Source organism: Plectrocnemia conspersa, unplaced genomic scaffold (genome assembly GCF_051122295.1).
Source record: "Plectrocnemia conspersa isolate PC_06_02 unplaced genomic scaffold, ASM5112229v1 ptg000003l, whole genome shotgun sequence".
NCBI lineage: Eukaryota > Metazoa > Arthropoda > Insecta > Trichoptera > Polycentropodidae > Plectrocnemia > Plectrocnemia conspersa.
In genome coordinates, this window is record NW_028277167.1 from 28,714,418 (window position 1) to 28,742,067 (window position 27,650).

The 27,650-nt window shown below is 27.4% G+C and overlaps 1 protein-coding gene across 1 annotated transcript in view; it reads left to right on the top strand.

Moving 5' to 3' along the window:
• Positions 1–11,555: 11,555 nt before the first annotated feature.
• Positions 11,556–27,650, top strand: part of LOC148237177 (guanylate cyclase 32E) — a 118,716-nt gene continuing 102,621 nt past the window's right edge. Inside the window, exon 1 of the mRNA XM_088182411.1 lies at positions 11,556–11,852. Within this exon, the coding sequence (XP_088038537.1) occupies positions 11,832–11,852 (21 nt within the window). The 5' untranslated portion in view covers positions 11,556–11,831. The remainder of the gene's footprint in view (positions 11,853–27,650) is intronic.

The following is a 27,650-nucleotide window of genomic DNA, read 5'->3' on the forward strand; positions in this document are numbered from 1 at the left end:
AAAAAAGCCAATCGCAGCTTGAAATACATTATTTTTAAACACAGAAGTTCATTTGAATATTCAACTCTTTCAGAGGATTAATCCAAACGAGAGAAAATAACTAAGAAACGGAAACAATTATTTTAGCAGACTCGTTAAGCGTATTTCCTCGAGCTTTTCAACGATAGTTGTATCAAAACAGTTTGCAGTGCAAAATAATAATTAGATTTCCTTTGACCTTATTCATTTTAAATAATTTTGTATCGAATTAAAGAAGATTTAGTGATTTATTACGTATATATTGTTTTTTATTAAATATTGATGTTTATATTGTAAAATCATTATTTAGGGTAAGCATAAACTGCTGATGTTTGTTGTGCCATAGTTTTTCAATTTTTTGTCGTACCAAGTTTGATTATAGATCAAAACTTTATTACTGCTCAGCTTTCAAAGCCCGTATGGAATTTCTGGTACAGTGGAAGTATTTTTAATTCAATATCTCCAACACAGGGAAATATTTAAATGAGGCATTAATTTATTCAGCCAATTGCATCTATCTATTTCTATATAAAATAATGTCATTAAGATTTTCTACATAAAGTGCGATCTATGAAATTTGACCTTTCGTATTGCCTACTTGTTGATATAGCAGCAGCTATTAATTCTTTGAAACGTCTTCCATTGTCACTGTAAAGCTTTTTAAATGATTATTTTATTGCATTTTTGCAAAAAAAAATATGAGAAATGAGCGCTTATTCAGATGACTGTCATTCACTATTTTAGTGGTAATTGTTTCTTTGTGAATACGTAAAATTTTAATTACCTTTATTAATATCAATCATGTGTTTTTCAACTAAATACTCAATATGATTATTTTTGGATTAAAAAATCTAAATATAATTCGGTAAATATTTGTTAAAAAGCATATTTTTTGTTATTATCATTCAGCAGACATCAAACTTAATTTTTTTTTATTAAATAAACATACGAAAAACTCAAAATTATAAAAACGACAAGATAAGAGGTGACTCATTAATAAAAAAAGTTTGTGATTTTTTGGATGACGTTTATCTAAGCCACAGTTTTTGACAATGTCAGACATCGCGTAACGCAGAGGAAAAGATCTACTTTCTCTGGCTTGCCGCCGGGGCTCTACCCTTACTCTTAAGTGCCACCACAGACTCCAGCTTTTAAATTTACACTGCGGAAACTATGCTACATAACATCTGTTCACACATCTCTCAACGGCTGCTTTTCATACACATAAATTTAATAATAATCCAACTAATCATACATAAAATTGCTCGTATAAAGTTTTGATTGTCATGATACTTTGGAAGTACAAAGTATTATATTTATGATTTTAAAATATTGTAATTTTATCGTCAAATTTAAAATAAAATACTTCCATTTCTGATTAGTGAAGTGAAAAAAACTATATGCATTGTTAGATTTTACAGTTATTTTTAAACATTTATGATTTAATTATCATGGCTACTTAATGTACATTACAGAGAACTTATGTTCAGTATAAAAAAAATATGAAGATATATTATTTAAGTAATTTTGAAAATATAACAGAAAAATGCCAGTGGCGCATATTGCAAAGGCATAAAAAATAATAATACGTTACTGATTCAGATAACCACCCATTGATTATTTTCTGACTATGGCCTTGACATGTGACTGTTCAAGTAATAATCAATCCGATTCACCCTCTTTAACAATTGTCTATCCCTGCTTTAAAACAAATAACGTTGGCAATCACACAAAATATTTAATATCAATAGGTTACTAATCAACTTGTGCATTAACAACACATTATACAAACGGCTCAAATTGCGTCTGTTTTAGACAGACCATCAAGCACCCTAGAATTAGCATAAATCAACACAATTTATAAATGTTAAAAACCTCTTAGTACAAACCATACAAAACCTATATTTTTTCGAAACAGCTATTCATCGAGATTGGAACTTTTAAATTAAAATTCATAGTTATTTTTTTCATAAACTTCTGTTTTTTGTGTTTCAAAATAACAAGGTTTTATTGTATAGCAAAATTGATTTATATTAAAAAGTTACAATACACAAAGTATAAAAAGTAATCAATGGAACATATTGTGTGATTGGGAGTGAATATTTCATATATCCATTCTGAATTGCACTTTTAGTTATTTTATTATTTATTTTAAATCTCGAGCAATTTTAATAATACATAACTAAAATATTTAATCAAAGAGAAAATATATTCGGTCCCATTTCAATAATCATATACATGTTTTGAAAAGATGCAATTTCAGATCTGGTGCCCAATGTGCATATAAACCGACGCCGATCTCGTATCGTTACTATCCTTTGAGACTCTTCTCAGTCTCCCGATGATAATACTGTCGAAAAAAAGAGCCTCGCTCCAAATCTGGGCATTCGCAATACTGACATTCGTACATAAACTGATGTCGTGATACAAATAAACTACCATGCAAACTCCACGGTGCATATACTTAGTCAAACGACAAAAGTTAATCTTCTTCGTCCTACGTTTGTATCAAAAAAACATTCATCTAACCGTAAATCGCAATCTGACATTCGCACAAGTATCATTTCGCGTCAGATTAACCTCTCAAATGCCACAGAGAAAAATGCAAGACGTAAAGTAGATACGTATAGCTGGAAATAAAATATGTTTTACCATATTTTATGAGACTTTAATTGCTATTATATTATTATAATGGCCTGTTGGTTATTTAGATGCAAAAGCTGTAATGGATTCTATGCTTTGTCTATACGTATTAAAGTAATTAAATTATAAAGTATTTCTCATTATATCTTGTCTAATATGTATAGCTTAACAAAATTCTATCAAACAAAGTCAGCAAGAATAATGTAGATTTCTGTATTTAGAGTGTAAAATGAAAACTTTTTTTATCTAAGATGATTACGATTTTATTTATTATTAATATTTTTTTAATTTCAATTTGCAAAGTTTATTGCATATTTTTTTTAATAAGTTACGATTGTCTTATTTTTTGGAATAGCCGAGTACGAATTACTATTACAAGTTTCATGTTATTAAGATTAAAAGAACGGCAGTTATCGTGTCCTCAAATTTCTCTAGAGTTTTCCCAATAAATTTATTTGAATTTTCACTATTCTTAAACATTGTTGCGGATCAGGCTAGCTAACAAACTTAGTCGTAATTTTTACGTTTATTTTTAGGTAAAAATTTATATCGATAGGATAAAAAAAACTAAGTTTTTAAATTTCGTTATATACCATTAAGATAGTATAATAAAATCGCCTCATGATTCTATCTACAACAGGTGTATTAAAAAACTAATAATAGCTCTGAAATGATTTATTTCATTGACGCACGTGTGTAGAAACAATGCATTTATTTAAAAAACAACGCTGACTAGCTTTTTAAAGTCGTGCGTAATTGTGTTTCGTAAATTGTGATTCAATTTTTAGCGTTTTATTTTTTTTAAGCTTTTTCTTACCGACGAGTTTATATTTCTTTTAAATATAAATTAAAGTCCTACATTGTTTTTTATTTTTATTTATTTTGATTAATATTTTTTTAACTACACGAATACAATAAAATGTATTTTTGGGCAAAAAATGTAATATTACCAATTTGTAATTTGCAGAACAATTTAATTAATGGTATATAAGATCAGAAGTTTATTTGCAAATGGAACTAAACAAAAAACAGTTATTATCTAAGTAATTACAAAGTACTAAAAAGTCAGTGGAATTTGGCTTACCACAAGTACTTGTCTGTAATATATTTGCGTTAACACAATCAGTTTGAGAGCTATCCATTTCATCATTATTCATAATTGTGAAATAAATTGCAAGTTTGGGTTAACTCCCCTACTATTAGCTCTAAAGCACACGATACGGATATACATGTTATGAACAATCATTACAATATTTTTTTTATTTATCCATCAATCAAAGTAATGATAAGTATATCGAATGTATGTTCGTGCTATGTGCTTTAGAGCTAATAATTTAGATGCTAACCCTATCTTACCATTTTGAATTATGATGACATGTATAGCTCCAAACTGACCATGTTAACGCAAATATAGTACAGTGACAGCGTTTTTAAGTATCTTACTATTTTAATTATGATCGATATGCACAAACATATTTTTAAAAGAAACGTAACAGACAACAATATAGTCTGTTTCCGCCCAAATTCTCCATGTTAACTTGAAAGTCAAGATTGGAAAATAATAAAATCACCTTTCTTATTTCTGAATAGACTCAAACTTCTTGTCACAATACATTTCTATTAGGATCTCCTTTCTGAAACCTCTGACGTAACTCGCACTAAGCTGAGCTACGCTGAGCATTGACTGAAACAACTCAAAGAAGACCGAAAAACTAGTACAGCTATGAAGTTCGAAATCCAAAAATTCAATCCTATCTTTAGAGAATACGACTAGATGCTACGTGATGCATGCAAGAAGCTTAGGAAAATTTATCGCCTGCAATTCACCGCCAGCAATTAATTGATAGCAGTTTACCGCCGCGTTAATTGATCGAACATACAATTTATTTTTTACAAGTAATCACTAGCATATTTTACCGTCTGTAAACAATGAGATATAAATCATATAAACAAAAATACAAAATCATACAAATTATTCATTGGTTGTTTGATGGTGTGAAAAGTATAAAAATTTAAATTTTAAATCCTTACACATTTTAAGAGGTTTTTATTATACAATGTACATATAAAAAACTCAATTAAATTAATGCAAATTTTTTTGTTCAAACCTAAAGCTAAAATTCAAAAACTATAATTAATTTTAGAACTTTCTATTATATGTATTACCTGACAATAAAATATGCTACCTGTTATTTGTAGGCAATGAATTATTTATGCGATAAATTGATGCGGCGATAAGCTGCTAGTGATTAATTGCTGGCGGTGTTCTGTATTATATAAAAATAAATGCAAATTCACATATTACAATATATGTATGTACCTACATATTTTTTAAGGACTAGATACAAGCGTTACATAATACAAATGTTAATATAAAATATAATATTCCATAAAAAGATATTCCAAATATATAAAACCTAGATATATATATCCAAGAATGTATGAAAATATTTATATGACATACCCGCATACTTTTGGTCATCATAACTGTCAACCAATTGAACCCGCGCGATTTATTAATTTTGCTCAGTGGTGTGTCCACAAATATGAGATGAATAAAAGTTAATCATAACGCGTAATAACCATTTTATCGCCTTATCTCTTGGAATGTGGTAAAAATGTGGTGTGATTAAACGCCACAGATAACGTAAATTATTGAAACATGTGTCGAGGATGAATGAAAAAGCTCGTGTGATACCCGAAAAATAATAAGTGTGCAATCTGTTAATTAAACTTGTCCTTTCCGCCCATGTACAATATAATACAATACATATATGCAATATCGTAAAAATAAAATAATACAACGTTACCCAAACGATGGTCCGCGGCCGGATATATTAATTGCGGGATATGTTGGTTATTTCACGTACTGGTCAAACGATCTTTCATCCTTGTGTATGCGTGCACCACTGCACGCGTTTTCACTTATTCTTAAATGTGTTAAGCAAGCGCTCGGCAACTTTAGAATTGTTTTGATTATGGTTTTATATAGTATTATTGTGCAACGATTTATTTATATTTTTATCTTTTTGATTAGTATTTGTTACCTTGGGTATATAAATATTAAAACAAGTGAAAGTTTACTTGTGTTATAACGTTTAAATTTTGATTTTAACAGAACAAAATATTTATTAAAAAATTAATTCAAAAAATAAACAATTTAATCGCATTTTCATTTCTTGAATACAATTGTACTAAAACCTCACATAACGTAGTTAAAGATTTTTATAGCTGATGCAGTGATGCACGCATTTTCTCTGTATTAAAATGGACCGCGAAAAAGATTATAAAATTACGCTCTACGATGTGAAACAATTTGAAAAAGCTGAAATAATGTTTACGTCAATGAATCAACACACACGATGTGCGTAGTGTCTAAACAGATTTCAAAAGAATATAATCGAATTTGTGACTTATCTCGCCCGGCTCACGAATTTACATATCTCTAAACGGATCGGCCTTTCGATGTTGATATTTTTCATTATACCCGAATTAAGGCTGCCCGATTGGGACCTTCGTCAAATGGGTGTGGAGCTTAATCCCTTTAAAAGCAATAAACAAAATTTATCTTTGGGCGGCAGAATCTTTTCTTTGATTTATCGCTACAGGTTAAGCCAATTTTCCGATGGCCCAGATTAAACTATCCCAAAATTGTATTATTGCGATTTAAGTAATCGCTTAAAGTCATTAATAAGAAATTAATGAATATGTATTAAGTGTAATAATGAAATGGATTCTTAATTAAAAAGAAACGGTGAAAGAAACAGTGATAAATGTTTTTCTATAGAAAATATATTCTAGAGACATCTAGCGGCCATTTTCATTGTTTTAATGAAAAGCAAAATAAATTATTATAATTTATTAAAATTATTGTTTTTAAAAATAAAATAGCAATAAATAAAAAGAATATTGAATGAACTTATTTTTAGATTTATATTTATTTTAATAGAGCTTAGCAAAGTATTAAACCAAATATATTTATGTTTTTATATGTCCATAGATGTCTCTAACTCTTGTATGTACAAATTTATTATAAAATTAAATACAGAATGGTAAAAATAATAATAAATGCATACCTTATAATTTAATTAACAACGTAGCTCATGATACAATTAAAAAAGTAAGTGGAAAAAATAAATATTGATTCATTTTGTACTTATTTTTATTAATGTATATCACAAAAATATGATAATTAATTAAGGTGACCATTCTTACTAAATTTTGTTCATCTGTAACCAGTACACTTCTAAGAATTAAAAATAGTTAATTTATAATAAAAAGATGAGTTTTCTTTTACACGTCGGTTCATTTCCTTTGGATTTCGTAAAGTGATAATTATGCCCCCCTTTTGTTTTTCTTTGTCCTCCTCAAACAAACATGTCTAAGGTGATTTTTTTAGTTCCTGGAGCATCTCTAAATAAACTTTTTTTTTTTGTGTCCTTTGATATTTTCAAAATCTGCTTACCTTATAATAAATATTCTCAATATGCAATTAACATTTTTTTTGAAAAAACATTAAAATTCATATGAGATTCGAATCCAGGTCTTTCAAGTATTACTCATCTACTTATACTACCTATCTATCGTACTAGTACATACTGATTGATCGCGAATACGATATAATAAAATCGGCTAAGTCGTACATATATCGTAAATAAAAAAATAGCTCATATTTAATATCACATATGTATAAATAAATAAATAAAATAAAAATGACCCAATTTTTATAAATAAAGTGTTTCCCTATTTTTCAAAGTTTCTCGCAGAAAGCATGTAAAATGGTTCGCAAGAACTTGTACTACATACACACTATCTGAACTTTGCATTCAATCATGCCGCCCAACACACTTTATGACACTTTATGTATATTTATATTAAAATTATACTAAAAAATCACTTTATGTATATTTATATTAAAATTATACTAAAAAATCACAAAGCGTCTTAATGACGAACAAAGTCACGCCACTCAGCCCTAAAGTCTTAAAATTTATATTAAATATGTATGTATATAATATATGTATTTAAAATTGTCGAGTTCTGTTTTATAAAAATAACTTTTTTACCCATTCCCTTTCCTCTTCTTTAAAGAGGGTTGTAATTTGTAACTTATTGCTCTTTCGAACTTGCCCTTCAATTCTTTGAAATTATATGAATCGGCACTTCGAAACTCATTACGCCAAGTTAATATATTTCGGCAATGTGCGCTCGAAAAGTATGCAGAATCGACATTGTGTATACATTTTTTTATTTGCATAATGCGATTCTTAGGAGTCGATGTGGGTTCGCAAATTACTCCGCGTTTGGACCTTAAGAGACGTTTGGGGATAGCAAACGACTTGAATACCATGGTCTATTGGGAAAACTCGGAGAATCTCATCGAATCAATGAAAATTCATGATCCAAGATTTCGGCGCTTTTAGCAATATTACCGTTTGGCTAGTGAATTTTTTTTTATCCAGTCTCTTCACAACTTATTACAAATCGAGGCAAAGTATTTAATAAACAATATTACTAATTTATCTTGAACTTTTACTTCAAGTATGAAGAATTTAAGTCTAAAATTATTATTAACATTAAGATCTGAGTGCTTATTATAATAATAACTTGCCATAATTAAGCAATCCTATGCAATTTATATTAAATCCTAAAATTAGACGCTTTACATAAAAAAATACTTCACATAGAAAAAAACCTAATTTTTAATAATATATATTAAATTTGCACGAAATGAATTTTAAAAACACAAAATATAGTATAACACATTCACTATATTTCACTGACAAATACGCGCTCATAAAATATAACTTATGCGCTCGTAAAGAGAAAATAATAATAAGTATACTTAAAACATCAGTACAGTGATAAATAACAGCTACAAGAAAAAAATATGTTACGATGGAAATACTGAATAAAAATTGAATAAATAATTTCAAATATATTTTATTCTATAGTTATACTTTGAAATTAAAATCTATACAATTTAAAAAAGCTAATGTATTAGATAAATATTCAAGATGATCTTTTTTAAATAACAGAAATTTTAGTTTCCATAGAAAAACATGTTGCTTGGGCTTATAATGAGCTACAAATTTTATATTTTATATCGTACATATATTACCTTGAAAGTTTTCTTTTATTTTTTTACATAAGAACGGAATAACGTAGTCCGTAACGTCTCAGACTAACAACTCAAAGGTTCAGCATCTGTTCTTGCCTGGTCGAACACTTCATAGAATGTAACACGAAGAGAACCCCCCTCACTTATACAGAGGGCAGAGTGCTCACCGCCAGGGCTCCGCCCTTGTCTAGTCAAAATTGCCGCAAAATATACAGTCGCCTTTATAAGAGATTTATTGGTGCCTGGATATTTATACTACTTGTCCTCTTTTGGGCATGACGAGCAATCAGAGAATTTGTGTAATAATACATTTTATTATTAGTATTGCAATTTATTTTTAATTAAATTGAGCTTATTGCTATTTGCTTTCTTTAAACTTTTTAATCAGCCTATCGCGCATGAATGGCTTTGTCTTATTCGCACAAGCCATTGTTCCAAATTTCATATTCCGCCATCTCCTTCATTCGGGACATCTCCGCACGTATCCATAAATTATAGATAATACATACGCGCATGTGTTTTGAATGTACGCCTCTCAATTTTCACGTCAGAGACAAAAAACCCACACGCGCCCGAGAAAAAAGGTTGAACGTCACTATCACGTGTGTCATTAATATTCGCCGAAAACAATGGCCAGGTACGAGAGCCCACATTTGCGACGTTTTGGGAGTGAAGCGACGTTTCTGGGTGATGTTGATAAATAGATCGTAAAACGGATCAACCTACATGATATTATTGTGAGTGCGACAACAAATACGGGATTATGTTAATGAAGGTAACATTATGTAATGTACGGTGGTGGCTTATCGCATGACTTCAGAATTGCAGCATCCGAAGATAATTTTTATACCTACATAGTTAGTAGCAGAGATTTTATAATATATTATAGATACATGTTGTATTGTTCTCACCGTGTTGCTGCGTCGAAAAAGGCTTGAATATCGAGCTAAACTCTTGGAGATTTAAAGTGACTACTTGGCTGGACCAAAGCTTATAATCAAAATGGAAAGGACTAGTTTTCTAATGTGTATCAATGCGGTATGAACTCAGCTGGATTTATGTTTTGAGTCAGACGCCATGTTTGAGAGATATTCAAGAAGTGATTTCTTATATCAGTGGGTCAATAGGAGAATATCAATGAACATGCTCTCTTTAATTTTTTTGAGCTATCTGGATGATTAAGGCTGAATTAAAATCTAGTTTTTATTTGATAAATATCTTATTTACTGCTGAGCATGTGCATTTTTTATTGGTTGCGTAAGTCTGGCAGCAATGGAATTGTTTGCATCGCCTGATATCGCTTAGAAAATGGTTTCTGGTGTCAGTGAAAATTTGAGTGTACTTGATTCGATCGTTATTTGTGCTCTTTATAAATTCCTGTTTTATTGTTGATTGCTTTTAGTATCGCAAACATTATGTTGTCCTTCATTTTTTTGCAGTTATAACAACCTTCCTAATGGCTAGTATTTGAATACCTCATCTATTAATTATTATTATATCATAAAATCCACTTATTTTAACATAAAAAATATTCGTTCTTTACCTCCAGAAGATCTGTTTTATACATTTATTAAATATGTTTATTTTTTGATATGTTCATTGCACAAATTATTTTTTTATATCAGTATACAGATGAAATTTGATCTAAACTGTTGTTTCTGGCAATCGATTTCAATTTAGATAAGAAGGTGTTTTAAAAAATGAGGACACTAAAAATAAAAATGTTATCTCGGAAATTTTGATTCGAGGAAGCTAAATTGCTGCAGGGAATAAAAAAAAGTCATCACAGAATTTTTCACTCAAGAAGGACAAAGAAAAGCAAAATAAGGATAACATTTTTGAGAAGGACAAGACACCTAAAAGTTTGATCATCTTAATGTAGAGAAGTCCCTGCAGTAATGATATTATAAAAGTGGCTTAAAAAGCTAATGTAGGTGCCTCTTGAAATGCGTGAATGTGTCAGGGTGAATCTTTCTCTTTTTCTCTTAATATATATCCAGGGTGGCCCTTTAATTACAAAACCATTATGGTTAATAAACATTTTCACTGTTTTGAAATAGCATAATATAATATATAAGTAAAATACTCAGTGACAACAAATATATTTTTTTTAATATTTTGAAGAGAAATACGCTTGTTAATTTAGATCTATTATAAAAAATATATTATGTTAGATGTCAGATAATATAAATTATTTCTTTGTGTTCATTAAAGAGCGTAATGAGTAATCACTACACTGATATTGATATTAAAATTTAAGAATACATTAGAATATTATTTTTAAAAAAAATTTAATACTTTTTATGAAGCTGCGCAGCGACACAGTTTTTATTTTATATAAAATTAATTTTATGCTTAAAATATATCTACACTAAGCTGTGCAGTGTGAGTTTTAGTTATATTTTAGAGAAAATAATTTCATAGAGAAAGGCAAAAAAAAAAAATTATATTTGCAGTTTTTATTAGAGTATTGCTGTCATTGAAATGAGTATATGTATTTAATTATAAAAAAATTACATTAAAATATATTTAAATGTTAAACTAACAGGACTTACATTTATAGTCTCAGTTATAAAATTATCTTATATATTATATACAACAATGAAGCAACATTTAACAAAAAAAAAAAAAATTATACTAATTTTTTTATACATACAATATGAAAAATTTTCACCGGAAGCGCTCTATTTTTACTTGTTATTTTCCCGCTATCAAACGATCACCTTCCACCGCTTGACTTTTCCCAAACATTTTCCTCAGCGAAACTTCCTTTTCAGTCTAGTCGCGACCGGCGACCGAATCGGGCGTCTCTATGCATCCTTTCTCTATGAAAAGCGAACGCGTAAACTTTCAAAACTAATATATGGACATCGAATAAAAAACTTTGTTTATAAACTATAACAAACATGATTTTTTGGCAGTTGAATAAACGTTTAAAAAGTGTATAATTTAAAAAATATTATATTTCGAGTTTTGAAATACGATAAAATGAGTTCGTTGCTGATGTGATCATGTGTATATTTAGGAAATCAAATATGCTTCTTTTAAAATGATTCTCGACGACCAAAAGGTAAAATTTAAATTTTAAAATATTACATTTTATAGTAAATAAAGTTTGATATATGTATTTCATCAGCTAAAACCAATACTATAATATTGTATATTTTATCAAAATATATGCTGTGGAACAAATATATTTATTGCTTATATTTATATTGCAAAAAAATCAAACTATTATTTTTGGTAATTCATATTAATCTTAACTCTCTTTTTAAAAGTTTAATTATATATATTAATATACAAAAGTGCCTTTTTTATTTTTTCTAGTTATTTGCTAATAAAAACGTAGATGCGAATCACACATGATTTGTTACTTCCTCCTTTGATAATACAAAGACATTTATATCGTGTCTTAAAGATAAGAAAAAAACTCATGTTTTTGTGAATCATTAGTGTATCCTATAACAACCAGTGTTTATGAAAAGTTTCGGTAGATTTCATTCTTTTACTTTAGCTTATAAATATTTTAAATAAAATTATATTTTCAATTATGATATATAATACGGTTTTATTCAATTAATAAAATAGTCATAATTTTCATATTTTATAGTGTAATTTTACATCGAATTTTATTGGAATGTTTTCCTGCTACGGCACCATATCTATATCATAATTCAATTTTGTATGTCCATGATATTTTAAGTAGAGATTGTATAATTTTAACCATGTTTTTTTGTTAAGACGCTTTACGAACAAACCTTTAAAACAACTTACAGGAGCCAATGTAAACAATAATCACGACATACATACATTCTAAAAATATAAGCATTTATAACCGTAGATAAGATTTTTTTTAAATCTATTTTTGTAACATAACAGGCGTTAGCCCAATACGTTACAGTGGCGTAAAAACAAGCAATACCTTAACATAAGTAATGAGACACATCTAAAGTCAAAGCCTTTAAATCTGTAATATATATTTTATTAACTAAAAAACTATTATTATCAATAGGCTAACAATCAAAATATAATAATTTCTCAATGAGATTATCAAAGTCTATAAAAGTCTAACTTTTTATGATTATTGGACTTTATTAATAATTATTTATTATTACCTAATATTATTTTTTAGATACAATAAAACTTGTTTATTGTGCTGATTTGTTACCAATGTTTACGGCATATTGTGGTATCGTTCAAACAACAACCAATTTTTGCTTAACGAATAGATCATATTTTTCAAGGTAGCAACAGCAGTGGGTTTATTTATAGAGAATCACCCGGAAGACATAATCATGTTTTATTTGAAGGGCAAAATTAAACAATGCTGTCAACAAGTTTCAGTGGAAAAAGAAATAATATGCTTAACACTTGCTCACGTATTTATCTGTTATCTGTTGAATGACGAAATAAAAAGAAACTCATCTGTGTTGATATATTAAAATTATAATTATATAAACATCACTAATTCAGATATGCTAGATATGATATAACTTTAAAAGCACAAGAGTTTATATTGAATTCAAACTTATGTTTTATATGTTTTAGATTGTTACTTAAACCACTTGTTTAAAGTGCTTGTTTGCTACAAATTATTACTATTGTATTATTGTATAAATTTTACTAAAATAATATGTTAAAATAAAACAATACAAGGACGGAATAGCGTAGTCCTTAACGTCTCAGACTAGTAACTTTGAGGTTACGGGTTCGAGCATCGACAGTGGCACTCAATTTTTTATTTATAAAAAAGACTTTCAGTCTGGTGGTTCATATTTACTTGTAGGTATTAATTATATCTGATTGACATACTGAGGTGGTACAGATTTACCCCGTAATAACGCATTAGGCTTACGCCTGTTAGATTACAACTAAAAATTAAATATTAATAAAAAAATATTGTGTCACCGTCTAAATAAATAGCATCGTTTTGCTTAATTAATTCGCACAACCGCAGTGGTTTCATTTATTAAAGACCACCCGGAAGACTTATGCTTAACTTTCTTAAGACTGAGTTATTATATTTCATAGAAAAAATATTTTTGTTAAATTATTTTATTAAATATATAAAAAATGTTTTTTTTTTGCAAAAATATATTTTTTGTTATTTTTTTATAATTATGAAAAATATTTTTTTATATTTTTAAATAATATAGTGTGCACTGTGATGTACTAAATGTCCAGGTGAAAATAAATAAAAAATTACTACAAAAGCAAGCAATAAATTATTGTACATTGAGGAGGTTATTCAGAAAAATGGAATAAAGAACATAGAAAATGTTTAATACTTACTCACGTAAGTAAGCAAAGAGATTCGATTTTCTAAATATTGTGATTTTAGAAAAATATTTAAAAAAAAAATTATTTATTATAATTAGTTGGAAATATATTTATAAAATCAACGACACAATAGAAATTGAATAGCACTAGAGCTCTTTGAGATTCGAACTCAGATCTTTTAGGTATTAATCGTCAAGTTATACCACTGATTCAACAAAAAACTATAAAATTAAAAAATACTGCGCCATCAATTTGTATTTATGGTGCAGTAGATAAATATTTCAAGGCATTTTTTTTCACATGTAAATTAAAGATCAAATGATTTAAATATATTTTAAAACATCACATCTATTAAATATAAGCTATTAAGTAGTTTTATATATTTATTTAATTTTAACAAATTAAATTATAATTAAACTTTTAATTAAATTATCACAAAACATGTTCATATTATTGTATATTATACTCACAATTTCATTAAGCTATAATATTAAAATAACATAAATAATTTGTTTTAATATTTTCTAATATTATAGTATAAAATCACTATATTTCTTAAATCAATACTAACACTATAGCACTAAAATAACAATTTAGTACTATATATATTTAGTACTTTAAATATTTTTTAATAATATAAAATCACAATATTTTGTACATCAAGACTGCATAATTTTTACATGACTATTCAAGATCTTTCTATGAAGTATTCTGTATTTTCAGATATTTTTAAATGCACAAGAGTGATTTTTATTTTAAAATATATAAATATATAACGATTTAAAATGATTTATTTACTGTTTAAAGATATATTAGTAATCAATGTAAGCACGTTTTTTCGTTTATCAACACATATTTAGAACTACACGTTCTACTGTCACCAATCTTTCAACGTTCACGAGAGATGTGATAAAATCTCTCGAAATGAGTACACAAATAATATATTATACATAGGTTTCAAAAAGTCTAAGAATTTTTATTTATTAATTAAAAAATCTTTGGAATTATGTTAACAATCTGGTATCAGAGGGATAGAAAAAATTAACTAAACAACTAGATTTAGGGCATATCAAATCACATTATATAGTATTAGAGTAGATCATTATTTAGCTAAAATCTGGCTATTTCCATTCGGTCCTCGTCGACTTAGTGATTGATCGGATAGGACAGCCAGAAAAACTATATCGGGGACAAGTTCTTCTGGCAGCCGATCAATCAGACACTCAGTCAGGTTCAAATTCGCAAAAAATAACACACACACTCGTGGATTTTTTATTTAATTTAAAAATATAATATCAACTGTTTGACAATCGCTGGGTTATTCTCGCACATGCATATGCAACTCTTGCGCAATTATGAAGCCACGCTGATACGATAACCTAATAAGACCCGTTTAACTTTTTTTAGTATTCAATGTATGTTTTATTACTTTTTTATTTGAATCTAATTGAATGAGTATACAGAATAATAAAACTTACTGCAATATATATAAACAGTTATAGTTAATATGTATTATTAGTTATTTAAATAAATATGTTTATGTAAGTATTGTAAATATTATTACAATACATTAATTTATATGTATAAGTTATTAGGGATTTTGCTGTAAAATAAACAAAACGGTTCAGTTAATAAATAATAAACAATTTTAATGTGAATTGAGCAAATAAACATGTCTTCAAGATTTTCCTTCAACTACTCACTATCTTAGAGTTTAATAGTTCAGTTCTTATTTGTTAAATTGTTGACTGACAACTAAATCAATATTTAACTGTAGTTCCGTATAACGTTTAACCGTTTGATTCACTACGTTCGACTGTTTTATGTTCTTTTTATTATTGTTTTGCCTCGTAATATTATTTATCCACTCAGCAGAATTTCGAGATTGCAAAAAAATGTATTATACTATACTATATATCTTGATTCAGATTTTTTTCACACGAAAATCTGATCGTCCCAAGCACGTAACTGATTCTCGTGTCTCATAAAGTAACTAGTTTATCTTTGTGTTGAACTTAATGTTTCGAAATCAATTCCTGGTTTATAAAAAAGGATTTAATTATGAATATTTACCGTGCGTATTTCTTAAGCATCTACTGATAATAAACATTTCGTTCGACTTGAGATTGATTACAAACTTTGGGTATTTTTAACGCTAACCAGTTCACTTGTCCTCCTTCTGGTCGATGCACAACAGATTGAAAAATGTATTTAAAGTTTGTCTTAACATTTACGTTTAAAGAGGTAAATTATAGCGTATAATGTAATAGCTAAACTATGAGATTAAATTTGACATTTGAGTCTCATATGAAACTCTTATACTGTTTTCTTTAATATATAAAATAATATTGTACACTCAGTATCAAATAAATTGCACATCAAAGCTGCCTTTGAGAGCGGCTTTTCAAAGAACATTTTAAGTCACTTGTGTGGTTTTAATGGCTAATAAATTATTATTAGATCATTTTATAGTAAACATTTAAGAGGTTATTAGGTGAAATAATTTGAGTTATAAAACCGTTATATTTTAATAATATTATCATTTATGAATCAATGAAGCACGTAGTCTCAAAGATCAGGTTAAACTCTTTTGGGATTCAAATACTCGTTAAACTGCACTTCCAATTTATTACCATTGGAAAAAAATTGATAGTTTTGGATGACGTTTCAAATTAATGTATATTATTTAAGAAAGCGATTCAGTATGATCAAATGAAAATAAGAGGCAGTCTAAACGTATCTTTTAGTTCTTGATTGTCTAGTTAATATAATGGACATAAACAGATTATTTTATTGTCTAATTAATATTATTTGCGTACAATGATTCACAAATTGTGAAAAAATTAATTGCTATTCAAAAATTTCCATCACATTATGCATCGACCTTCTGGTTTTGTTCAGATAATCTGAGTCTTTGGCAGTTAAAATATCGATTTTTAACCAGTGGTTTGAATCACTTATTCTATTGTGTTTGAAAAATCTAACTTAATGATTATTATATAAGATTTTCTTTAGAGGTTAATTGTGTTCATTCAGGTGTAACGTGTCTGGCTTATGGAAATAAATAAATAAATAACGCTGACAAAAAATCTTTACCTTAAAATTCTAAGAGACACAAATAAAACAATTTTATAGCAACAATTACAGATGGTCCTGACAACATATTGTCAATGAAAAAAATATTTTTAATATCATATCAAGAAAATTTTTAAATGTTTGCTTAAATATTTTTTTATATTATCTTGCTTATAATATAATAAAATATTATATGTGTGAATATATGTATTAATTCAGAAATATTATTATTGTTAAATAGTATAAACTTATTTTGCTTCAAACCATTATTTAAATAAATAATATTTAACTGTCGCTAACTGTGTTTTTCATAATATTATTTTCTTAAATATTAATTCATATTCTACAGTAAAAAAGTACATATATGATTAATTACAATTACATACTAATAATAGATTTATTTATTGTTATATAATAATTGTTTAAATTATATAATACAATAACTTTCAAGTGTTTTCATTTATCAAAAAAAAAGGATAATAAAACAAACAATTTTGCATAAATAATAATTAAAAGCGCTTAAGGCAACAAATAACAAATTAATCGATTCATATTTTATCAAAATCCTGTCATAAATCGGATTTCAATTGCGATAAGTAAAATTTATCGCATTCCAAATAATCCATCATTTTCATATTAACTGATATTTTGTAAAATAATTATTTCTGTTTAATTAATTAAATTGTGTTGTTTGAAGTTGATGGTATGATATATTTATATTAAATATAATAATAATATTAAATTTATTTATTTAATAAATCGAATAATATTATATTTCAACAAAATTATAACAGCAATTTATATGTATATTATTTCGCTTTTAACTAACTAATCGTTATTCAACATATTTGTCCTTGTAAAATACACAAAAATATATTTTAATTGTATATGTATTAATAATTGTAATATACTATCATATAAAATATAATGCGTTAATATTTTACTTGTATAAAGCTAGTTTAAAAATACACAGTTAAATATAATGTTAACTAAATAAAAAGTTAAGATTTTTCAGTATAAAAATGTTTTTTCACATAATTTTTTTATTACAGTAATTTCACTAGTGTCATGGCATAATGCGAATAAGACAAGTAATTTCTAATAATAATAATATTTTAATTATATTTTTTTTATTAATAAGGTTTAATTAAACAGTAATTCTCTAAATCTCTTACAAAATATAAAAATATGTTTTAATTGTATTTGTAGGACTAACTATAATAATATATATTATAATAAATTTTGTTCTCGTTTATAACTGAGTTAAGAGCTCTATAACTAAACATTATAAAAATTAGTAGTCCCAAATTTATAAATTAGGAATTTTTTTATATTGTAGTCATTATTTTTTGTTAGTTCTAATTAAATTAAACATATATTAATATGTTTAAGTACAATATATTATATTATATAATAATTTGCATATTTTTACTCATCTACAGCTACTTTTAATCCAATATTAAAATTAAGATTTTAAGTTAAAAAAAAAAAAAATTTAATTGCTAAAAAAAAAATTTTTAACATAATAATTGTTATTTGCAAAATTTTTAACATAATGTAGTCATGTGTGTTGCTTTTTCAACTGTAGTAATTTTATGTTCTATTTTTTTATTTAACACGACGATCGACATTTTTATTTTTATTCTTAAATCAAATTTCATCACAAACAAGTTATCGTTAATCTTTTCTGATGCCACAGTTTTTAAATTATTTAAATTGTATTAAAATAAAAAAAAAATTTAAAGTAAAATATAAATCATGCTATTACCTATATAATAATATCTATTAAAATTGTTGTCAAAATACGGCTTTAATCGGAAAACATTGCATTTAAAACACCTAAGATTAAAGCTTACTAAGCATATTATCAAATTAAGGAATCTAGATAAATGAGTTATAAATTACACTAACAAAAAAACAAAATATTACGAGTGAAAAACGCGAGATTATGTGCGCAAAGTGCAATATTATAAGCGGGAAGAGTGAAATAATAAACACATAGCTTAAAAAAAGGTGCAATTGATAGCGAGTATGACATATGTATGCATTTTTTGCTGGATATACTTGAATAGCAATTTTGCCACAAAGATAAAATAAATAATTTAAATGCTTTATTATACGCTTGTTTTAAAATTGTAATTTGTTTTTTTTTCTAGTATGTGTAATTTAATTGTTGTTAATTTTATACATTATACGTTTTTTGTACTATTATATAATTTTTATATTTTCATAAAACATCACAATAACAATATTACAATCGGCTCTGACAATATTTAAGATACCTGAACATTAATTATATGAGTGGTTTATCTATCTATACGATGTTGCATGATGTTGAGTGTTGCAGCTGAGCTTCGAAATTTTGCTTTTAGAATGTCTATTTTTAAAGTTTTTCTGTACTTCTGATTTTCGTTACTATTTTTTGTGGACATGCTTAGAGTATTTTATTAATATATTTGCATATTGCCGACATAATATGCATGCCACCATGGATTATCGATGATAAATAATCCTTTAAATTATAACACCATCAGAAGTGTGATTAATTTTATTAATAGAATTAATATTGAGAACAAAAAATATTAAATAGAAAAACGAAAATTTACTTTTGGCATATTATTAAAAATAAATATTTTTAATGATTGATTCGTCAGTCTTATACAATGATATTATGTTATCTATTATATATCCGTAGATTTATCATGTGTACTTAATTAAACATGTCTTATTTGCCATTTTAAACTAATATTATGAATTATACTCCTATTTAGCATATCTTTCCCGAGATTTCGGGATTAGAATTTTAGCCATAGGATTTTATTCCCTAGTGAAAAATGGATACTTATGTATCGATTTGCGACATTTGTATAACAAAAAACATGAAAATATATATTAGTATAACAAAAAACGTACATTAAAATGCTTAGTATTTATTTATACAATAATTTATATTAAAAAAAATATTTTTTATATTAAAAATCAGTAAATGTAATTTAAAGCCGAAAACTTTGTTTTAAATAAATATAATATATACAATGAACCACAGTTTATATTATAAATCATAAACATGTGACTAAACATGAATTTTGCATATTTAGGCAAGGTGAAACTTTTGCTGAATAATTTGGACAACATAAATCAGAGTCTACTTTTACGAATAATTAAAATTACTTTATCTTTGTATTAAATAGTACAAAATGATTGCACAGTGTAATCAGTTTTATTACGTGCCGAAATCTCGACATTATCATTGTTGTTTAGGTTATCTATTGTTTGGTTCTTATCTATTTCTCCCTCTTCATAAATGTAATTAAAAACACATTTACCTGTTTCAAAAACAAGCACAAAAAATCGTAGAAAGATAAGTAATAAGATAATAACTCCAGCTTAACATGCTTAAAAGCTTGTAAGCTAATAAGACCTCATATCAGCTTATAAACCAATATGTAAAAATCAATAGAAAAAAAAGTTAACGGTACAACAGGTTATAAAATCGAGAATATTGTGCTAACATAAATATAATAAAAAATACACAGTAAGTATATGTATTTGAATTACTTTAAAATTGCTTTTAAAAAATGAATTAATATAAATTTAAGGCTAAAGGAAATCTAAAAGATAATCTTTCAATAAATTATCGTATTACATTGCTCTATATATCTAATCCAATAAAAATATAGTATATATTTCATTGCCAGAATCAATATTTTATCATTTTTATGTACGTGTTATTTTTTAATCGTCGACCCATATTTTATCTTTTGTGCGCCTTTAAAGCTTAAGAGCTCTTTGAAATTTGGGTTATTGTGCGTTTGAAAGGTTCGCCGGCTGTCCTTTTATCCGCTTATTTATTTCGTAATTAAAAACTACGCACATTCGAAACGTATGAAAGTTGGCGATAATCATCTCGATTAAATGCAAAGCGTGTTCTTTGTGGACATCCGGAGTTGCTTCTCGAGAAAAAAGCGCCCGCGGCGACTATTCAAAAAGTTAACTGATTGAATTAAACCGATTCCATATACGGATGCACGTATGAAGTGTAATGGAGTTGTGCAAAATGCTGTATTATATTAACGTTCGTTTCAACTTGATTTAATTTTATATTTTCTGGTTGATAAATTACTGCACGTCTTTCAAAAAAGACAAATTAGGTTATTGCAATCATTTTTGTTCATAATTGGTTGTTGTATATTGAATACAAATTTTATATAACTATGTATTTAATAAATTAAGTGTATATCTACAAGTTGAATATATCATAAACAAACATTCCTTTAAATAACCTCTAACTGTTTTCTAACTATTTTCTGAAATGTTAATATATGATTACCATATCATTAATTCGAAGATTGGAAATGAGGGTTTTACATAAATCTAAATTTTAGTACCCACTATATATAATTACATAATTGTGTTATTATTACTATCTTAATTTAAAGAGTAGTTTGTGGAGAGGTAAATATAGACAACGCATTTTGTATATTAAAAATGGTGAAATAAGTAATTTGATTTATTTTTTTAATTGTAATGATTAAGTAGTATTTTTTTTATTTGAATAAAGCTTTTAGTAAATATATTGTGCTTAATCCAATGCCTGCACTACACTCTCTGGAAGTTGGCCAAGGTTGGCCAAGGACGGAGAATATAAAGGGTTACTTCGGTCGAGCTCGGTACTGTCCGCTCTAAAATCTATCGGAAGTTGTCCATGGTTACCGAGAACGGGGGGTAAAGTAGGGGTAATTCAGTCGACTTGGCCAGCTTCGAGCGCTTCCGAACATTGTCAGCAAAAGGACTGAAGTCAAAGGAACCAATGTCTGCTCTTTCGAGCGCGAGCGGTGAGATACTTCCCCTTTCGCTCTCTCGCGTGTTAAGTGACGAGAGTGAGAGAGATAATGATATGTTTTTTTGCAAACTGAGATATAACGAGTAACTCGGTTTAATTTCAGTATGCGCGTAGGCGTTCTATTGTTAACACGCACGTCAAGCGCTGCATCAAGTTATAATACCACGTGCTTATCGGGGACTTCAACAGACCCTTACTAACATCTTTGAATATTTTAAGGCACCAAAAGGGATTAATTATATTTTTGATAGTATATTCTTATAACAGATATCGTTATTATATTTTATACATATAAAATTAAATAATTAGTGGTACTTGATTTTGTTAAAAAAAATCGTTTCGAATATCCTTATGTATTTTCCTAGATCGGTTTATATTAATGTCACACCATAACATAACAAATTCTTATTTAGAATCGATGGCGACAAATTCTAGGATAGTCACAGATGTGTTCGTATTCTGAAGTATCATTTTTATGCCTTATGGCATTTTGCAAAAGCCGACAAAGATTTTGCGTAAATTGAATATTTACGACCGAAAAGTTTTCATTGATGTTGTATTGGTGAGTGCCCACACAAACTTTTATAAGTATCAGTAGCGTAATTTTAATACAAGCAATTTAAAAATTGCGATTATTTGGCACTTTTTTCGGTCGTGCGCTATACGTGACAGAAGCCGCCGTCTAGACATCATTCACGCCGCGAAGCGTGCGGGCATATGAAATTCGCGACAGTGTGGGCGCTTAGTCGAAGTCGTAGATCTCGACCGACTTCAGTTGTAACTTCGGTTCGGACAATTTCCAAAGAGTGTAGTGCAGGCATTAAGGTGTGAGACAAGGAAGTGTATTGTAGCTGTTCTTTAATTTGCTTTTAACAGAGCAAAAAATATAAACAGCGGAGAATGGTTGAGACTATGAGATGCTTCTTCTTAACAAAAAAAATGCTTTTAATACATTTGTGAATAAAATGTTTATCGGCTTGCCTACTATGACCGAAATTCGTAGAATTCGTTCATTGAACGAAGCGAAACGTTAAAAATGCCCACATTTTACTATCGTTTAACGCTTATTCCAAAAACAGGTGTAGTATCAGTAGCGTAATTTTAATAATATGACAATTTAAAAATTGCGAATTTTTGCCACATTTTTCGAACGCGCGCAAATATGCCAGCAAATACGTCATTCACGCCCGCCGTCCGGACGGCATATGAAATTTGTGGCAGTGTGGCCGCTACTCGGAAGTCGGCGACCTCAGCCAACTTCAATTGAACTTCGGTTCGGACAACTTTTAGAGAGTGTAGTGTAAGCACAAGAGTTTATGATATTAAAAATTTATAGAAAAATCCGTGAAGATGACAAAGCTAACAAGAAAAATAGGCGAACAAGAACATCAACAACTTGAAAAATTATAAAAAAAATAGAACTTTTTACTTTGTTATTTCTGATAACTATTAGAATGATTATTGATGAAGTAAGTATCTCATATAGTTAATCCAATTCAGATTTGACTAATAATTTGGGCATAAAACAAGTAGCAATTATTTTTTCCAAAACGTGTTAAAATTGTTATAAAAAAAAATAAAAATTATATTTTTTGAATATTTGTATAAAAGCTTTTCAAGGACAAATTGAAAATTCGTTATACTGGGTATTTCGTTATTTCGGTATTCGTTACAAAGAAATTTCACTGTACTATATTTTCAATATTTTCCGGTGAGATCAAAAATAAATTAAATAAGTATATAAACACTACTGAAAAGCGCTTTAATCTATTCCAATTCATTATTTATTTATTACATGCTGTAAATGTTATTCATAAAATAAAATAAATCTCTGTAAATAACACTTTATAAAACTACAAATAAGAATCAATTTCTCAATAGTGTTTACATACATATTTTCAATATTAATTAATATTTTTATATCACCAGAAACTTTGACTAGTAGTCATTGCAAATTAGTACTTTTATTGAAATAAAAATTATGTATTATATATATACAACAATTAATATGATTTATTAAATTTTTCTCTGCGTTCAGTGTTTCGCCAAGAATATCTTTCGATATCCTCTGGGGAATAAATTGTGTGCACATTGTTTTTTTTGAGCAAAATTAATGCAAACGACGCATTACAAAAAAAATATTTTTTATACAAAAAAGTGGTGTATATAAATATTTCTATCTATTTATTTGTTATTAAAAAATTAAGTTATTTGCAACAAAAATTCACACAATTCGTTGATATTATATATAAGATATTTATATATATTTTTAACTTTATTTATTTTCGGCGAAACGTAGAAAATAGAACCTAAGCTGCACAATTTTTTTTGTTAATATTTATAATCATTATTATTTGAGCTTGCTTTAACCTTACTTTTGACATATACGCATATGTATGTTTGTTTAATATATATATAAATAAATTAATGTACTAGATTGAAATTATATATTTCTAATTAAAAAAAATTATATTTTTAATAAATTAATATATATTTAATAGTAACCATATTTATTTCTAGTCTTTGATACACTTATTAAGCCAAAATCTTATTATATTACGATATATTTTATATTGTATATGTATTATATAAGAAGCATAAAAATTAACCACCAAAACTATTACCCAAAATATTTATTCTCGCGTTAATAATACCATTAGTCCTATTTTTCGTATACAATATCTTACAGGAAGCCATAACAAAATTTAACGGCTAATATAACGCAGAAATGTTTATTTTTGTCCTCACTATTTATTTGCGCGTAAATTTTCGCATACGCTCGTCTTGGAAACGTCTCAGTTCCTTCAAACGGACCGATAACATTTTTTCCTCGTCTTAAAATGTGTCAAGTTTAAAAAGAGTCAGAACGTACTTAATATTACATATGTTGTATGTACGTAATCGTTTTATTTTTTTGCTGAGCTGAATTTTAATCTGACCGCGGCGAACGGAATGAATAAAGAGCTGCTATGGCGAATTCGCAACGGAATCGGCAATCATCATTAAATGAAACAATCTGATCATTTCTTTTTCGTACGAGAATCAACTCATCTGGCCGTCCCACCTGTCTGTGAGTTTAATCGTATGTGACGTTTGGCCAGTGATCTCCAACATTTGATAAGATGATGCTGGAAATTTTCATTCAATCTTATTGAACATGAAAATTAAAGTTTATACAAAAACTAGATTCTTGCTTTTTTTATTCAATATTTATGTAACTATAAATACATATACACCAAAATATTTTAAACCTATACAAAACTAAAAAAATAACTAGAACCCATGCAGAATTTAATAATATAAAATAGTCACTAAATATTGCTATTATTCTAGACACAAAATTATCTGAATGCCTTAATTTTCATAGTATCAAATAAGTATTATAATTTATTATTTATTTCAGATTCGATAAAACATCTTCATGTTTTTCAAAAAAAATAAACTTCATACAATAATTATTTTTTTGAGATATTTTATGAATTTTGCAAATATGACAAAAGGATTACATGAATATGAATTTTAAATATTAAGCTTTTTTGTATTCACAAACTTATACAAAAAAATGTTTCTTAAAATACAACAGATCCTAATAATTGTGCATTAATTATACTAAAAAGAAATGACGCTTTTAACAATGAAAAAAAAATATTTCATAGAAGAATTTAATCTGTAAGTTTTTATTATAACTCATCGCCTGTAAAACTAGCAATTTTAATCTAAGAATATTTCTACATAATTTTGCACAACTTTCATTACTAATAATTTTCAGTAAATATGACAGATATTATATAGCTTCTTAATATAATTAAATCTAATCAAGACATCATTCACTAATTCCATATTAATTCTAGTATATAAAACTGGTTTTTAAAATTTAAAAACCGGTTATATAATGTTACCAAAAAAGGCCGATAAACTTATGTGTGTAAAAATACATTTTAGTATATATTGAAAAACATTTTTTAAGGCTTTACTCATTTCTCTATGATTTATTTTTATATTTACGTATATGTTATACTGTTATACCTAAATTATTTTAATTGATGCTGTAATCTTTTTATTTATTTTTTATTAACCGCGTATTAGTCTGACTAACAGACTTAAATATATATTTAGAAGAGCTATTTTAATAACAAGATTCATGTCAATATAATTAAAAATATGGCAGTAAAAGTGTCATTAAATTTTGTTATACACATCGCACATAAATGACAAAAAATGTTTAAAATTTATGTATTAATATACTTAAAATAGATGTTCTAAATAACCGCCATTAAGAAAAGGTTAGAAGACTGAGTAAGATACATAGCTTATGTATTCATAAGATATTTAAAAAAAACGACGATGATATCAAAACTACAACAGTTATCATGTGCTGAAAAACCCTTATAAACACTAATAAAATAATAAGTTATAGTCGTTATTAAAAAACAAGAATAGCAAATCAGTTTGACTAACAGAACTGATATTTTCAAAAAAGTTTCGAACTATAACCACTTTTTTAACTTCCATTAGGTCGAGATGGGTTCGGTTAATTCACTTAGGCTCGGGCTTAAGCAGCTAAGGACATTTCGCAATGGTCAAATTGAGTTCAATTTCCATTTTAACACAGTTTATAATTTCACTAGCGACTGTTAGTTAAATTATATTTTCATATACAGTTATTTTATGATTATATTTTTATTTGTAAAAATATAATGTAGGGTGAAAACTGACATGTTATTGTCTGTTACTTTTCTTATACGAATTTTCTATGCGTAATTTTTTTATTAATTGGATAATTACACATTTTACTAATTTTTTCGGTATTTTTATTACGCCCTTTTAGCAAAGTGCTTTATCTTGTGCTTCTAAACACATACACAGGTAAAAAATAATTATATTTCGAGGCAAAAATTTAAAAAAAAAAAATCTAGTTTGATTAAGAGTTTATTAAGTAACTGTAACAAATTTAGTTTCACACTCAAAAAGTAGTCCAGATATCAAGTTATATGTTAGTGTGGGTTGTACGACTTAACTTAATCTCAAGCAAATTTTGTATAGTTACGCTAAAAACATTAAATTTAAAACATATCTTTGCTTTTCTTATTTAATAATTATTTTCTATGTAAGATTGGCAAGTTTTAATTGCTTTAACTTTGAGTAAGGACTTATGAATGGCTCACTTGAACTAATTATTTGTATTGAAATAACTGACACTAGATACTCGAACTATTTCACTAGAATGTTTATTAGTACTTACTATTATTGTTTAGTTCATGTACTTTTACACACATGTTTTTTCTTTGGTTTGCATTCATGCACTACACTCTCTGAAAGCTGGCCAAGGTTGGCCAAGGACGAAGAATATAGTGGGTTACTTCGGTTGAGTTCGGTTCTACCCGCTCTAAAATCCGAGATTACCGAAAATGGGAGGTAAAGTGGGGGTAATTCAGTCGACTTAGCCAGCTTCGAGCACTTCCGAACATTGTCGGCAAAAGGGACCAAAATCGGAGCTACTCTTTCGAGCGCGAGCGGTGAATTACTTCCTTTTCGCTCTCTCGCGTCTTAAGTGACAACAGTGAGAGAGATAATGATATGGTGTTTCGCAAACTGAGATAGAACGAGTAACTCGCTTCAATTTCAGTATGCGCGTAGGCGTCCTATGGTCAACACGCATGTCGAGCGCTG